General features: G+C 44.5%; 1 protein-coding gene and 1 long non-coding RNA gene across 3 annotated transcripts; one reads left to right on the top strand and one right to left on the bottom strand.

Annotated features, from left to right (window-relative positions):
• Positions 1-23: 23 nt before the first annotated feature.
• Positions 24-4,483, bottom strand: LOC109519632 (uncharacterized). The gene is made up of 4 exons (XR_002168991.1): positions 4,404-4,483; positions 4,081-4,195; positions 2,272-2,432; positions 24-339 (listed from the first exon to the last, which is right to left on the bottom strand). It is a non-coding gene; the product is annotated as an uncharacterized LOC109519632 (long non-coding RNA).
• On the top strand, positions 1,121-15,277 carry col9a1c (collagen, type IX, alpha 1c). Of its 2 annotated transcripts, XM_019876293.1 has the most exons (38): positions 1,122-1,488; positions 3,010-3,086; positions 4,419-4,490; positions 4,734-4,863; positions 6,601-6,997; positions 7,629-7,709; positions 8,446-8,463; positions 8,760-8,849; positions 8,930-8,965; positions 9,731-9,802; positions 9,881-9,925; positions 10,020-10,055; positions 10,308-10,331; positions 10,419-10,472; positions 10,673-10,744; positions 11,002-11,040; positions 11,193-11,249; positions 11,347-11,400; positions 11,475-11,528; positions 11,604-11,657; positions 11,738-11,791; positions 11,867-11,920; positions 12,008-12,061; positions 12,201-12,254; positions 12,344-12,397; positions 12,771-12,815; positions 12,884-12,937; positions 13,007-13,060; positions 13,159-13,212; positions 13,316-13,387; positions 13,457-13,492; positions 13,571-13,615; positions 13,706-13,738; positions 13,883-14,029; positions 14,105-14,159; positions 14,228-14,422; positions 14,515-14,601; positions 14,792-15,277. In XM_019876293.1, the coding sequence occupies exons 1-38, from the start codon at positions 1,460-1,462 to the stop codon at positions 14,995-14,997; spliced, it is 2,844 nt and encodes a 947-aa protein (XP_019731852.1). In that variant the 5' UTR covers positions 1,122-1,459; the 3' UTR covers positions 14,998-15,277. The 2 variants fall into 2 exon arrangements, with proteins under 2 accessions (XP_019731853.1, XP_019731852.1); XM_019876294.1 differs by lacking the exon at positions 8,446-8,463 and having other exon boundaries at positions 1,121-1,488.
• The last annotated feature ends 416 nt before the right edge of the window (positions 15,278-15,693 follow it).

The raw sequence follows: 15,693 nt of genomic DNA, 5'->3' as shown, positions 1-15,693 counted from the left end.
ATTTTGCAAACCCCAACATTTATGCAAGCTTTACCACGGTTACTTATGCCAGACAAAAATTGGTGTCTAATTTCATGATGAAGCAACACTAAACATACCACGGCGCTAACTTTCTACTAAGTCAGAAGAGCTGCACATCCAACAAATGCATTGCCACATTGCAACAGAGCCCACTGACCTGGATGCAGTTCAACTCGTAGATGTGACCGCGTAACCTTCGGAGTTTACGTGTGCGCCGACTATTGTGACTTTGACATTTACAGGGAAGATCCAGCTGGACTCCAGCTCAAGGGCGGAGCTCGTTACATCCTCGGGTCATGAGTGTGCAAGTCATGGGGTCTGATGGGGGGGGGGAAAAAAAAAAAAAGCACTTATTGTTGTTGTTGTTTTTCTTCTTACTGCTGGCTCTGTCTGTGCTTGCACCAACTCTCAATTATCTTAACTGGATACATGGTCGCATAGGGGTCAGCCGCTGTACTATCGCCTCCCTCTTTGCTTTCAAACCCGCTATCCTTGGTCATTATATTGTCTTCTGGTAAAATGGCTCACGCATTTTCAAAAAGCCTGTCTTTGAAGAGGTTAACAGCGCTCAGTTTTGATTGAGACTGTGAGACGGTTATTGCGCTTTTGGTTTGCATCGGTGTAGAAACGCGAGACCCAAGTTGTACGCTTTGGAATAACCGCCTTGTAAAATCCACAATATCATTTCTTTTAAAGATCAAAACGGTCCTTTCCTGTGAAGCAGGTGTTGCGAACCCCAAACAAATTCACGCCTTAAAACCAGAAATGACATTTGCGAAGGCCTTTGGCGGCGTGCGTGCGGGATGGCTTGATTAAGCGCCTGTTGACAATGGGAGCTTTTTGCAGAGGGTCAACAAGGAATGCCAACCAGTTGGCCCAATCCTGTAATTGAGCTTTTTGGAGCGTGTTTAGCGTTCAGTATGAATGGTGTGTATTCGCACACACATGTGGCATGCGTCGTTAATAACAAGGCGAGTTCATGTCAACGCAACAGGGCGACATGCATTCCTCTGGGGAATTGATGCCGACACGCGATTATAAAATGCACGTATCATCACCGGCGCGCTGCTTCTTCACTATTACAAGGACAATTATTAAGAGAATCACACAGACCGCACGTATCATTAGGGGGCACCCAAGAGAGACAGGGAAAAAAAAAAATAGAACCAGTTTACACACATTGGGCCTGGGGCTCAAGCATCTTTTTAAGTGCGGTAATAAAACGTTGACACCACCTCCCTAAGAAGTCCTGGCCAATGGGAGACCATTAAGCCAACTTTTATTTGGCTTCCGAAAACGCTTCAACAGCCCCTACGTGGCCGCTCGCACTCACTCGTCAACATGCGCAGGTAGGACCCGGCTGAGGGGTGGAGGATTCTATAATCGACTTCAGCTCCAGCATCCGTATTGCATCGCCAAGCCTCCATCGCAGTGAAACATGGTCTTCTGCTCCTCTGCTTTGACGAGGTAAATAACTCGCGTCAGATCAATGTCAGGGCGGGACATCACTCAGCTTTGTCGTGACCTTCCACAAAGAGGCACGGTGAAGGGTTATTACGAGTCTCTCTTTACATTTCGCCGGTTCACAGGCAAATATGTGGCGTGAAACTGAAAATCCTGTCACTTTGTAAAACACTTGTGCTGCTTAAGGAATAATGGGAAATGAAGTAACAAGGGGTATGCGATATAACTAGCTACATGAAAAGATGATTTTTTTTTGGGGGGGGGGGGGGGGTTGTCATGATGTTAAATGGCCTATGGGACTGCCCGGGGCCTTAGTTTAAGCACATTTCGAATACATGGAGGGACTTTTAATGAAGAGAATCTGTTTTTAACCTTATTTGGAAAGTTCTCTTAGCATCAACGCGAGGCAGTTTGAGGTCAGAGTCCATAGAAATAAATACGCACTTCTAAACTTTCTTGGGATCCAAATTAGCTGTGGAGCTAGACTTGAGGCTAACTAATTTATATTCTGCATTAAGGGCACTGTCCAACATAAGAGAATTCATTTTGTGTTGCGTGAAAATGAATGTGTCCCTTGCAGGAAAAAAAATAAAAAAATTCTCACATTCCATTTTTCAAGCAGTAAATATCACCCCTCAAAAAAAATTAGGTGTCAAGTGCGATGTGATAATGTGAGACAAATGCTCATGATAACACAAATGGTTCAAAGAAACGGTTGTCACCATCGCCTACGCAAGACCTCTTTCAAAAAGTGCCCACGTGGAAAAGTGAGAGATGCGGCGGTACCTTCGAGATGGACTGAGGTTAAAAAATAGACGCCAGTGAGACCCTGAGGGGGTTCCAAGATCTCTTCGGAGGCTGACGTCTGGCCCTGCAAAGACCTTGCTGCTGACAAGGCCATCAGTCATCTCCCTTGGCATTTCACTCACACGTCCATTCACACGTATCTGCAAGAGAGTTAACACCGAGAGAGGTTAGGCCCTTGACAACACCTCCGAAGCATCAGTCTCTCCGATGGATGAGCCGCAGGCTTTTATAAACAGCAGAGCTGTCTTTATCTCTGGGTGGATTTGGGAGTGGAAAGATGAAGCAAAAATAGAGGACGTTTTTAACGATACAGATATATTTGTTTATGGATATATTTATATTTGATATACATTATAAAATGTCATTTCACACAGTGACAATAAATTGTCAACAAATATCTTTCTCATGCAAATCATAATGTGTCGATCTGCTGCAAAATAGAGCCAACTGCTGCTGAGAGGGACTGACTTATCACCCCTCCATCCCCCTTGAGTATCGGTGGCTAGTATCGGCGGCATCTGTGAGTGGGTTGCAGTCTCGACTTACGAAGAGGCGTACTGCGTCATAAATAGACTGATTTTAAAATTCTTCCCCTTTTGTTAGGCCAAATAATTTGATTTAACACGTATTCCTCTGGTAAAGGTCCAGCTAACGTGCCGATTCACAGTCTCTCAATGAGTTGTCTTTCTTCAGTTCCAAATTCTTGTTTCTGTGCAGAAGGCAGCCATGTGCCGTGACGGCATGGACATACTTGCCTGTTTGCGTGGCCCTCCTGCTTGCTCCTGCACTTGGACGTAAGTCACTGCACAGTGCGATACACATCATATTTACAGAGCCAAGATTTGCTTTTGCACCTCTCGCATGCATTTTAATTCGATCACAGGTGACAAAGCCAGATCTGGTCCGTTACATCACTTCTTGTGGACCACTAAAGGAAATAAAGAGTGTCAATTGTTTTTTGCTAATTGTAGTTGCTTTTTTCATTTTGGTAGAAATCAGTCCCAAGATTTTTTTTGGAATTATTATTTCAAGAAATCCCATATAACATAAATTGAACACCTAAATATTTGGTTGTCACTACTTTCCATGACAGCTGATTTCAAATTCTATTTCTTGTTAATTATTAAGTGCATTGAAATTTGTGATACATTTAGTATGCTATCAGGCTAGTGATATATACTAAAAAAAAAACAAAAAAAAAACAGGCATTTGAGTGTATACATCATAAGAGACCATCACGGCCCTCAGTGAAAACATAACTATGTGGCTCGCAACATAAATTTGTTTGACAAACTCAAATAACACTGTGCAGGTGTACCTAAAAAAAGTGGTCAATGTATCTGATTCATGTTCAATCCTGTGCCATTGCCAGGTCATTCTCTTTATCGTAAACCACCAAGCAAAGGGTCCAAAATAGCTTCCATGCTTATGTGGTCTGTGTCGTGCAGAGGATTAAATCAGATTAAACATCCTCCTCCGACAGTCCCAACAATCCCATTGTCTGCACTTCTTTAGGGAAAGCCGTAAATGTATTATGACTGCAGTAAGCTGCAGATCGAGTGCCGCATTCATTTTTTTTTTTTTTGGTGTATTTCAAAAAGGTGCACGCGGGATGCCATGTGACCACTTCATTGTGGTCCATGGCACACTCGTTACGGTAATGACTGGCTTTGCCCGTGTAAAGTGACGGCAGATAGTAACTTTAACAACTTGAGTGTGCGGTTAGATAAGTGTTTAGTAGCAATAATTAAAAAAAAAAAAAAAAAAAAAAGATAAATTCCGTCTCACCACTGGTTTCATGTCTCAGCGTTTATGTGGGCTCGGTGAAGGGCTTCCAGATGCGTCTCTAGCTGACTCAGGTTGTTGACTGGGGTGACTTCAAATGGCTGCCACCAAAGGGATTCTGGGAAAATAGAAAAAAAAAAAACTATACTAAGCATTATCATGTATTGAATCCATTGTATTCATAGTCTCTAATTCACCCAAGAATTGAAGGGTGCAAGGAAAGCTAACGTTTTGCACGTACTCAAGACAATAAAAAGTGTTCTCACAAGGACATATCATAGTACTCTGCAGTCAACGCGCTCAACTCAAACTCATCAACGCCATACCTTCTGTCCCGTCAGAACTGGACTTTAACCGACTGGATGGCGATACTGTCTGCCCACCTATGAGAAGCGGACAGGATGATCTTCCAGGTGAAAAACTCTTTGTACACCATCCTCACTTTTATATATCGCTTGCCAGACAGTCAGAAAATCCTTGTGGATAGGCTACTGTACATAGTCGGCCATGTGAACCACTAGACCACCGGTGGCTAATGATTCTTTCTCCCTTTGCTTCATCATATTGATAACAAAAACGGTTAAAAAAAAAAAAACATATCCAGATTAACTACTGCATACTAGCTTGACACTAATTCTACGCATTTTGCCGCTTAGGTTTTGATTTGATCACCCAGTTCCAGCTGGATGTCATCCCCCTGAAAGGCGTGAGGAAGGTCGACGGCTCCACTCCTCTCCAGGTGGCCTACCGCCTGGACCGGGAGGCCAACTTTCAAATTCCAACCATGTAAGTACAATTTTTCAGCGTACGTTTTGAAAGAGCAACTAAAGACACACTTGAATGTCGCCGGGTGCGCCCCCCCCGTTGCAGGTGTTGCATTTATTACAGGTCGGCCACAGATGTTACTTCATGGCGAGGGACACATAATTGATCGTCGAAAACGTGTCTGAATGTATTTGGCATCTCGCGGGCCGCAAAGGGATGTTTTATGATGCATTTCAGTGGAGAAATTGGAGAAACAAACCAGAAAATAACGAGAAAAGGGCAAGATTTTCGCACAAACTACGAATTACAGTGCATCTTTTGGACCAAATCCGACGACATCACACAAAAACAGCTTCCTGGGGACAATTCTTGACACGTCTATTTGGTCATGATTTATCTTGTGCTGCATGTGCTCCTTTCAGGACTATGAAACAAAAGCGGGATAAATAACGAGTGCTGACAAAATCACTAGCTTCCTGTAAAAAAATTCACGAGCTCATAATTAAAGGTTGGACTTGGCAGTGTGTCCGGATTAGCTTGTTTTTTTTGGGGGGGGATGGGGGGGGGGGGGTTCTGTGGCATCAAATCAGCTGCGGTCTCCAACTGAGACCCACCAAAGGATCAGGATTAAAAAAAAAAAAGATTTAATCAAGCAAGTGAATCTGAACTCCTGGCTAACCTAAGAAGAAAAAGTCTTTCAGTCATAACCCCTCATTTCCTATAATTAGAAATTTGTGTCTTGCAGCCACTCAATACGTAGATCGCTTGGAGCTTATTGGTTTATCAGGAACTTGCGGCTTTCCCCGCAATAAAGGATACATCAAAACAGCAAACTGTTGAGTCACTTTGTCAGTTTTGCCTTCACGCTATAAGTGGTGTGTAATGTATGCCTTCCAATTGGGCGATTATCCCTTCATATTAGCGCCGCAGGCTTCGAGTTTTTACCGTAAGGCCCGATTTCACAGAAGTGAATTAAAGAGTTTGTTCAGGTAATGGCACTTTACATAATCAAAGCTGCCACCCTTCAGCCGCATTGACGCTGATCCTCCCGCAGGCCGGCTTGATCACAAGCTGTTACGTAACGCTTTGGCTGCACTGTCACTGAATGCTAATACGTGTTTACTGCCTCTCCAGTCCGGCGGCTGCTACTTTAAAGTTCGTCCTCGCCAAGGTGTTTGACTGTACATCCCCCCTTCTCCTTCCCCTTCCCTTCCATCTGCAGGGCAAATGCAGCACATGCTTGAGAGGTTCGAGCCTGAGGCTAACACTAGAAAGAGCTCCGATTGTTTTATTGGCTAACAGGAAACTTATTTTAGTGCCTCACCTTGGTTGTTTACAAGACGATTAAAAAAGAAAAAAAAAATTAAAAGCAGGCCGCAGAAATGAATTCACCACCTACTGTGAAAATGGCTCATTAAAAAAAAAAAATAGCACACACCGAGCAGAGGCTGGCCTAAGTAAAAGATTGAATTACAAGCACCGAGGCAGCATATATAACACGCAGCCTTCTATATTATCTCAGTGAATCTAATTTGGGTATTTCTATGCCAGGCGTGATATTTGAGATGATACATTAACTTTGACATGACTTTGAATAGGGATGAACGATTCAGAAACATAATCGAATCGCGATTTTGTTTTCCTCGCACGCTTGTAACTGTGGGAAAACGGACGAGTGAGAAATGTTGACTTCTTTGTACACTCGACACTTCATCGATTCGGCTGATTTTAAACCCCAGTTTCCTATCATGGACCTAGGCTGAACTTTCCCCGTGGATTCCCGGATGAGTATTCCTTCATGGTGACATTCCGCATGATCAAGAACACAGTGAGCAAGGTGTGGAACGTCTGGCAAATAGTCGACGAGGACGGCCGCAAGCAGGCCGGGATGAGGCTCAACGGAGACCAGCAGTCCCTGGAGTACTTCCTGACGAGCCCTGACGGCAACCTGCAGACCGTCACCTTCTCTGGCCTGTCTGTGCTCTTTAACACCAAGTGGCACAAGGTGATGATCGGCGTCGAGCGCGACCGGGTCACGCTCTACGTGGACTGCCAGCCCGTGGACCAGAAGCCCATCAAGGGCAAAGGGCCCATTAACACGGAGGGAGACACTCTTATAGGCAGGCTTGACGCTGATCCCGAGGCCTCCGTGGTGGTAAGCAATGTTATCGGGTTGCCTTTTGCAAATGATGCTTTCTGAACGCCCATGTCCAATTCAAGTATGAATTGCAGAATAAGTCAATGCCAACAACCTATAGAGGGCGCTGCACCAAAACAACTTCTGGCTTAGAGCTTTTTCAGTCAAGAAACCACTTTTGGTCACCGTCTGACTTAGGTGGGAATTTCTACGTAGTAAAAGACTTTTGATAATTAGAGAAGCACAGGTTAAAATATTATCCATTGAGGAAAAATAGATGAATTTGTTCCTTGTTCTGCTATTTGATTCAGATCCAAAGAGGTCATTTTGTCAAAGTGAACACAGCCGAATGTAACTGAACTGGACAGTCGACAAAGAAATTAAAGTTGACAACACACATCGGCACACCAAGCAATTGAGTCCCTACTGACGCACGATAACGGAAAAACTGCAAGCCTGTTATCTGGTTCCATATAGCAAATACTGCACAGTGTTATTTTGTATTGAATCACAAAAGCATGTCGTGATTGTCAAGGAAAAAGTGAATTGCCCCCCCAAAAAAGTTCTCTCAGGTCAATGGGGGAGGGGGAGGGGGGGTGTGTGTGGATATTTTGGTATTGATTGACACTACGTTAATGTATCATTTCAGTTTGAGCTCCAGTGGATGCTGATTCACTGCGACCCAAAGAGAGCCCGGCGAGAGAGCTGCAATGAGCTGCCTGCCACCGAGGTACGTGGGGCTCAGATGTGCTTTGCGTCTGCTGCGGTTTGCGGTTTTCGGCAAAGCCAGCCAGAGGCAGAGATGGAGCTATGCAAGCGTGTAACCGACACGCTGATGGAACGAAGAGGTGTAAACGAAAGTTAGCGAACGAGGAACCCGCGTCGTTATAAAATCTTAATTGGTTCGATGGGGAGAGTTACAAGAAGCTCGGCCTGCATGCCTTTGGTTAATTCTGCGTTGCTGTGGTGACCAATTCATTTTTATTTTAGCCTGAATTGGCATTGCATCTAAATACCAATGAACTTGACTGGACATCATGATGCGGATATCCTCCTGGATCTTTTCCATTTCATGCAAGCATGCATGCTAACCTGTGGGACAGCAATTATTTCATTAGCATGCTTGTTACTCCAACAATTTGGTCGCTCGGTGAACAACTTTTGCACCTCAGAAAAGCATCGAGAGGAGTGTCATAAAGGTGACACGGTAACTGTATCGACGTTTGCATCGACGCCACGTGTTCATTCATATGCATTTGCCTGATGAGCTGCAGGATAACACGTCGGGGGACGGTTGTTTATCTGGGCAATGGTTGTATGACGGGCTCTGAATTGAAATAAAAGCATGATAACTCACTGCAATGATTCTTAGCAGATGCGCTTCTGCTGGCTCTTAAGGGGATGAGGGGGTGTGTCTACTTTCACTAACTCTGCTATTTTTTTTCCGATTTCTCTGGCTCCTTCAGATGTTTGCCAATGCGGAGGTATTTATCTATCTACTCTACTTTGTTATGCTTAAACTCTGTTTCAATGCTTAGGTTGCTTGACCGCCTCGTTGCTTTGTGACAAATCCAATTCAGGAAGGTGGCTCGATGGTTGAAGTAAACATTTGTACATTTGCACACAACAGCTAATTGGCAATATTCATTTCAGATGTCATGATTTGTAATTGATACTAGAATACAGCACATTCAGAAATCTACCAAATTGGCCATGTATTTAATCACTACATAACCATAAGCCACTTTAATGACTGACCGCCCGACATTACCTGTCACAGCCTGACAGATCAGTCCCAGGTCCCCCTGGTGCCACCGGCCCTGAAGGTCCTCGGGGTCCTGCAGGAGAAGACGGCAGAGATGGACGAGATGTAAGATAGATATAAACATTTGTGTCCTATGTTGAAAGTTTTTAGCAGTGCTGTTATGGACTGTTTTAACTCATCTCCAGGGTGTTCCGGGGTCTCCTGGCATGCCAGGTGCAGCTGTAAGTATAAAACAAATGAAGCGCCCCTTTGAAAATAGGACCATTCTTCCCTCCGTGGCTTTACTTTTTTTGTCGCAACTTTAAATCAAGGTAAAGTGATTCACTCCCGCAGACGTAAACCTTGGTCCTTTGACGGCTTCCAAACAGTCAGCCTTGGAAGGCTAAGCAGAGCTGTCAAACCATCAATTCTGCAGCCCATCCAAGCAGTGAAGTGAGGGCGGGCTGATCATGGAGAGCTTCCGAACATGATCTTCTGCTTGTATTTCGTTTTCGATGAGACAAATGAGAATAGATCCCCAAATCTTTTTGGAAAGTGCAGCACTGCTTCAAGAGAAGTGATGCACTGTTTGGAGAGGTCTATTCTTTGTTTAGGAAATGAAAAGAATCATTTGTCATTAAAACTTTAGGTTGTGTCTTGCATCACTCTCAAAAATAACACTTTGAATGAGCAAAAACACGGCCCCGGATTGTAATTCTCTACATTCTTCCAAGACGTGACTTCAGAGTTGCCAGATCAACGCATAATCAGTCCGTCAGTGTCACAGCATCATGCTGGCATTTGCGTCAACAGCTTAAAGACCACAAACATGAAGCTGAACTAGATAAAGCAAAAGGTTAGCTCATCAGTCATACAACTCTAGTCCCAAACAAGCGGCGAAAAACAATGATTAATCCTCACTGTCACTACCTTTGCACAGTCGACCAACTGTGTGACGAGGAAGATAAAGCTCTCCGATTTGCGTTGTGTGTGTGTGTGCTTGGCAGGGCAGCAAAGGTGAGCAGGGGGAAATTGGACTTCCAGGGCAGCGAGGCCTACCTGGTCTTCCAGGACCTGCTGTAAGAAAACCCCTCTCTGATCATCTGGAATTTTTTATGTCTGCTAAACCGCCATTGTCATCTGTTTGTTCACTGCAGGGTTCTCCTGGCCCAATGGGTCCTCGAGGGCTAGTGGGCGAGAGAGTAAGGAACCATTTCAAACTCTTGATCATATTCCAGCAATAAGATGGAACATCAATTAAACTTGACACTTTCCTGCCTGTGCCTTGCAAATTAGGGTCTTCCTGGTTTTCCCGGGCCTGCAGGTCCTGCTGTGAGTGAACGCGATTCTTTTAACAACCAGTGGAAGGTCTAAATCAGGGCTCACCAACTCAGGTCCTCGATAGCCCCCAGTCCGACGTTTCCCTGCTCCAACACAGCTGATTGAAAGGAGCAGGCTCTGGAGGGGGGGGCACATCTAAAACATGCACGATAGGGGCCCTCGAGGAGAGGAGTTGGTGACCCCTAGTCGAAGTCCTCAAAGATTAAGTAATCAAATATCTTCTATACTGTTGTGTTTTTACAGGGCCCAGCAATTGAAGGACCTGCTGTACGTGTTCAAAATCTACCAGCTTTCCAATATGGTCTCGTGCAGTGAAGGTCCCGCTGTAACTCACTCTCCGTCTGTTTCCGACAGGGACCACCAGGAAAACCGGGAATCCCGGGAGATGAAGGGAATATCGGACCTGAGGTCAGAGTCAGGGAATGATACAACCATTTCAGATAAGAATAAATGTTATTCTAAGTAGTCTAAGAAAATCATAGTTATTCTTTGAAACAATACTATTATATTCCCTCCTGTCAAATACACCACTGGTCAAAAGGTTTTTGATCAATCGCGCTAGAAAATGTGTAGTTTTGGTTTGAAAGTTTTGATGACATGTCTTGCAGGGTCCACCAGGACCCAAAGGGGCTAATGGAAACCCGGGACCTCCAGGGATTCCAGGACCTCCTGGTCCAGTGGTAAGAAAAGCCTGACGGAGGTCATTTGTTGGTGGTCGTTTCCTGGGTGTCAAATTTGGATTAAAAGATGTTGGTCAATGCATGTCTGCCATGCGTCTGTTGGTCTATGTCAGATTTATTGACACATCGACACTTTTCTTCTCAAAGTTCTTCACTTGGTGATGCTGCCCACAGGGAATCTCTGTTCGGGATGTTTGATTGGTCTAAACATCTAAAGCCTCTTTGGATGTTTGAGATGTGACTCTGCTGTGTTTTAGGGGCCGCCTGGTGCCAGTGGTGAGGGAAGTGGGGAATCTGTGAGTGTCTTACTTTCACCCTGTCATCACGTTTCTTGGATGCATGGCTGCAAAATTGTTCGGGATTATCTCCTCATTGATGCGACGAGCCGCTGGGTTTTTCTTTCTTTATTTTCCCACCCCCCATTGGTGTGTCTGGAATATATTTGTAGTGCCCCGCAGCCTGCCCTGCTGGACCCCAGGGACTGGCTGGGCTACCAGGCATGAAGGTGAGAAAAGCTAATCAGGAAATGCTCTCGGCAAGCGCTGACTTTTGAATTCAAATGGTGAAATACAATAAACGAATTATTGGATTGTTGCCTTAAGGGACATAAAGGTATGCCAGGTGAAAATGGCAAAGATGGTCTACCTGGAGAAAAGGTATACCACGAACAACATCAACTCCAAACGGTTTATTTCGTGTGAATATGTGATTATATGCATTGATTGCACAGGGAGACACTGGACCCGAAGGTCCTCGAGGTACGCCAGGTCGCATGGGAGATGACGTAAGACTATCTACCTGTATCTATCGACAAAATGCGATCGTGTCTCCTATATAATGTGATCACCGTTTGTCTCAGGGCCAAAGAGGAGCCATTGGATTACCTGGTACAACTGGAGAAAAAGGAGATAGAGTAAGTTCAACAAAAAGTTTGGATCATATTCAATTCAGGATAAAGATTTGTGTCTTGGTAAAAGACTGCTTCTGTTCCAGGGTCCTCCAGGTTTCAATGGAATGCCTGGACCCACCGGCCCACCTGGGGCTCCCGTAAGCAATCTTGTTTTGCATTTACATCAATGAGGATTTCCCGGATAGTGTTCATGAATGTGTTTCTGCCCTCAGGGTGTGGAGGGATTGCGTGGACGTCAAGGTTTGGAGGGACCCAAGGGTGATGAAGTGAGTAATCCATTTGAACATGCTGCACAATTTGATTTAAAATGCTATTTCCTCATTTGTAATTTATGATTGGACTGTGTTGATTAGGGAGCAATAGGCCCTCAAGGAGAGCAGGGTATTCAAGGAGAAAAGGGAGATGTTGTAAGTTGGACTGATTGGTTTTCAAATATGAATGAATTTTCTGCATTTTTAACAAAGCACTCACAATTGTGGGTTTTTTTTTTTTTTTTTTTTTTTTTTTTTTTTTTTTTTTTTTGACTTGTGCGGTGGGGTATGTCAGGGAGCGCCAGGCAAAGATGGCCTTGATGGAATTTCTGGAGTTGATGGTGCCAAGGTGACTTTTCAGCTGCACATAAATGAATACATGTTGCAATGTGTTCATAAGGCTTTTGTGTGTGACTAAAATGTCAATATACTCAACAGGGAGAGCCTGGTCCAGCCGGAATAGTTGGTGTGAGGGGCGTTGTGGGTATTCCGGTAAGTCCGCTTAATATGTGTTGCTTTAATAATTTCCTAATTGAAAGACTGATTATGCTTTTTTTCCAATCTTATGTTGAATGCGACATTTCAGGCCACACTGACAGCACAACACAGTAGCACAGATGTAAACAAGTACTACAAGTACTAATACACACGCTTCATGTAGTTTCACAGGGCTCACCTTCTGCTGCGGCAGATTACAACACACATCTTGGACGTGTCGCCATTGTGGTTCACACCACATACACGTTGCAAGCATTATGCTAAAGAGAATACTGTCGTTTCTCCAAGGTGGCATCAGATTCTCTGCATGGAAATACATTAATTTTGGCCAACATATTTTAGGGGTATTTTCTTTTATTCTCTTCAGGGGCTTCCTGGTAAACAGGGAGTAGTTGGACCTTCTGGTGAAAAGGTACTTTTTTTTTTTTTAACTTATGTTGAATAATGAAGTATCCGAAATAATCATTTAGACATCTTTAGGGTGACACCGGTGCTGATGGAGCCACTGGGCCAATTGGGCTTCCAGGCAAAACTGTGAGATTCATAAATTTGAACACTCTTTTAATGTTTGCTTGACATTAACACATGTATATTTGGGTACAGGGCGAGGCCGGAACACCTGGAGAAGATGGAAAACCAGGAGATAAAGGGTCAACTGTGCGTTGATATTTACTTATGGCAACAAGGCATATGGAGGAATAGCCGTTACAATTGCATTATTGTCAATTTTTTTTTTTTGCGCGATACATTTTCAGGGTGAACCAGGGAAACAAGGGCCAGTGGGGCCTGCGGGTCCTCCAGGCATCGAGGTAAGACCTTTTTTCTATTACGATCATTGGGGCTGTGTCAGAGTGACATTCCAATGACAAATGAACAGATTGGTTTCAAGTGGTGTAAAATTGGTTCTCACAGGGTGAAAAGGGACAAAAAGGCGACAGTGGGGAAAAAGGAATCAAAGGTCACACTGGACACAAGGGGGATCAGGTAAGTCACTATTCTTCTTCCCAAAAGCAAACATGAGTCAAAGCATATTTATTAATATTTGCTTTGTAGGGGCCAATGGGACCAGAGGGACCAAAAGGAAGTTTGGTATGCCTACCACTTTCGGGACATATTATTATTATTTAATGACTACAACATATCCTTGCAATGTTCTTTTGTGATTAGGGTGATACAGGTCTTGCTGGAGATCCTGGAGTCAAGGGGGACCAGGTATGTTTTGTATGGTCACTGCTACATTTGACTTAATATTCGTTGGAATAAAGCGCAAACCCTACCTTTTCTCTTTGTCATCTGTATCAGGGCCCACCTGGTATTCCTGGAATTAAAGGAGAGGTATCAATGTTATTTTAATGCTTAAGAGCACCATACAATTTTTTTAATTTTTTTAAATCCACTCGTAGACCTGCATTTAGGCTGGACATATAATTGTTGGTCGTGTCAGAGTGGACTGGCATTGATTTCCACTGTTCTCCACAGCATGGCTCAAAGGGCGTCAGAGGAGCAACCGGCGCAGAAGGCAGACCAGGTCAGCCAGGCCACGAGGGTTTGGCTGGTCCAATGGGAGCCCGAGGACTCGAGGGAGAGCCGGGAATACCTGGAGCGCCGGGTCCCAGAGGTCTGCCTGTAAGTGTTGCGCCTGCTGACAGTGCCAGAAGGTACCCTGAAATACAGCGTGTACTAATACTTATGAACTCACAGGGCCCTAGAGTGAGTGATGACAGGCTTCGGGATATGTGTTCGGCTGTTGTTGAAGGTAGTTTGTGCACTTTGACTTGACACCTAGCGGGACAAATTGACTTGTTCTTTCTCTTGCCTACGCAGAACAATTAGCAGAATTCATGAAAGATTTTCTAAAGAGGCCTGCTGCCCTGGGAGCCCCTGGCGTCCCAGGAATAGCGGGACCACCGGGCCCTGCCGGAGCTGACGGAGCGCCGGGATCACCGGGAGCTCAAGGGCCGATGGGTGCCAAAGGCCACCCGGGATTCTTTGGGATCCCGGGTGCACCAGGCAAGAAAGGTCAGGATGTATGTTATAAATTAACACTGACATATGGAGAACGAAGACTTGAGTAGAGTCCCAGCTTACCATCAATTGGCTGCTTTCTGTAGGTGATCCTGGAGCTAAGGGAGATAAAGGAGATAAGGGCGAAGCCGGTGTGGGAATCAAAGGAAGCGCAGGACTCCCAGGTGCACCAGGTAAAACAGCAGCTAAGATGCAAAGCAAGCCATTAAAGAATACATTGATATAAAGATCAACAATTGCCACTCATGTTTGTTAACCTTCATTGGATTAACATCCTAACGCTAGTTTTGCGATTTACATCCCTTGCATGGTTACTAAGTGATGCCAAATAACGAGAGAAATTTGTTTTTAACGCTACCTTAGGTGTTGCAGGTGCTCCTGGCATCGGCAAAGATGGCAAAGACGGAGAACGTGGAGAACAAGGAAGCCCCGGTGTCCCAGGAGCTGCCGGTCCAAAGGGTCCTCCTGGTCCACCGGGTCTTTGTGACCCATCAACCTGCATAAACCGAAACCCAGCACCTCTCTTCATGTACAGCGGGAAGAAGTCGGGCGCTTACAAAAAAAAGTGAGACATCAGCGCTCGTTTGGCACACTCAGGTCTGCAACTTTCAAGCGACAGCGTTTCTCGGCTGGTCCACAAGTCTAGTTTTGATCTTCTTGATGAGTCTACGTTGGAACTGCGGATGATAGCGACACAAAGGGAATCAAGACAAGGCACAACTGTAGAAATTGTATAGATATTTGGACTTGCGTGAAACTTTAATGGGAGCTTATCTGAAGGTGAGATGCTGCGAAGAATGAGCTTCTGACTTTAGCAAAACAAATATGAACAAACTGTAAAATAGGAAACATTTGTCTGACTACATGTATTATTTCACTTTCAATCAGCGCATCTTCTTTTACAACTCCAGACAGGGGTTTGACCCACTGAGTTTCAATGCAATGACGAGGCAGTTACGATTGAGTGGAATTATCTTCTGGTGCTTTGTCTTTCAAAACAAAACGTCAATACTAAAACTCAATTCGCTTACAGTGCAGAACACAGGCTGTGCTTGTTGATGCTGGACGATGACATGAGATATGAAAGCAATGTTCTTTTTTCAAACAATGTAATAAAGCCACGTGTTTTGGAAGCGTTGCATACAGTACCTCACAAATCAAATGTGCATCCTTTTTGTGTCACAATTACCGGTATGTAAAATGAATGCTTCCCAGAGAAACTGCCCTGTATTGGATCTAAAGTCCTTAGAAAGGTTGGTCAAGAT

The sequence above is a fragment of the Hippocampus comes genome, unplaced genomic scaffold (genome assembly GCF_001891065.2).
Source record: "Hippocampus comes isolate QL1 unplaced genomic scaffold, H_comes_QL1_v1.1 scaffold244, whole genome shotgun sequence".
NCBI lineage: Eukaryota > Metazoa > Chordata > Actinopteri > Syngnathiformes > Syngnathidae > Hippocampus > Hippocampus comes.
The sequence above is the reverse complement of the archived record's forward strand: the minus strand, read 5'-3'. Positions and strand labels throughout refer to the sequence as shown.

Bases quoted from the DNA above. Each gene is read 5' to 3' on its own strand.
- col9a1c (XM_019876293.1), top strand. From the start codon at position 1,460: ATGGTCTTCTGCTCCTCTGCTTTGACGAG. The intron at 13,388-13,456 runs GTAAGTCACTAT...TTTGCTTTGTAG, and splicing joins CTGGACACAAGGGGGATCAG to GGGCCAATGGGACCAGAGGG. The intron at 14,602-14,791 runs GTAAAACAGCAG...ACGCTACCTTAG, and splicing joins AGGACTCCCAGGTGCACCAG to GTGTTGCAGGTGCTCCTGGC.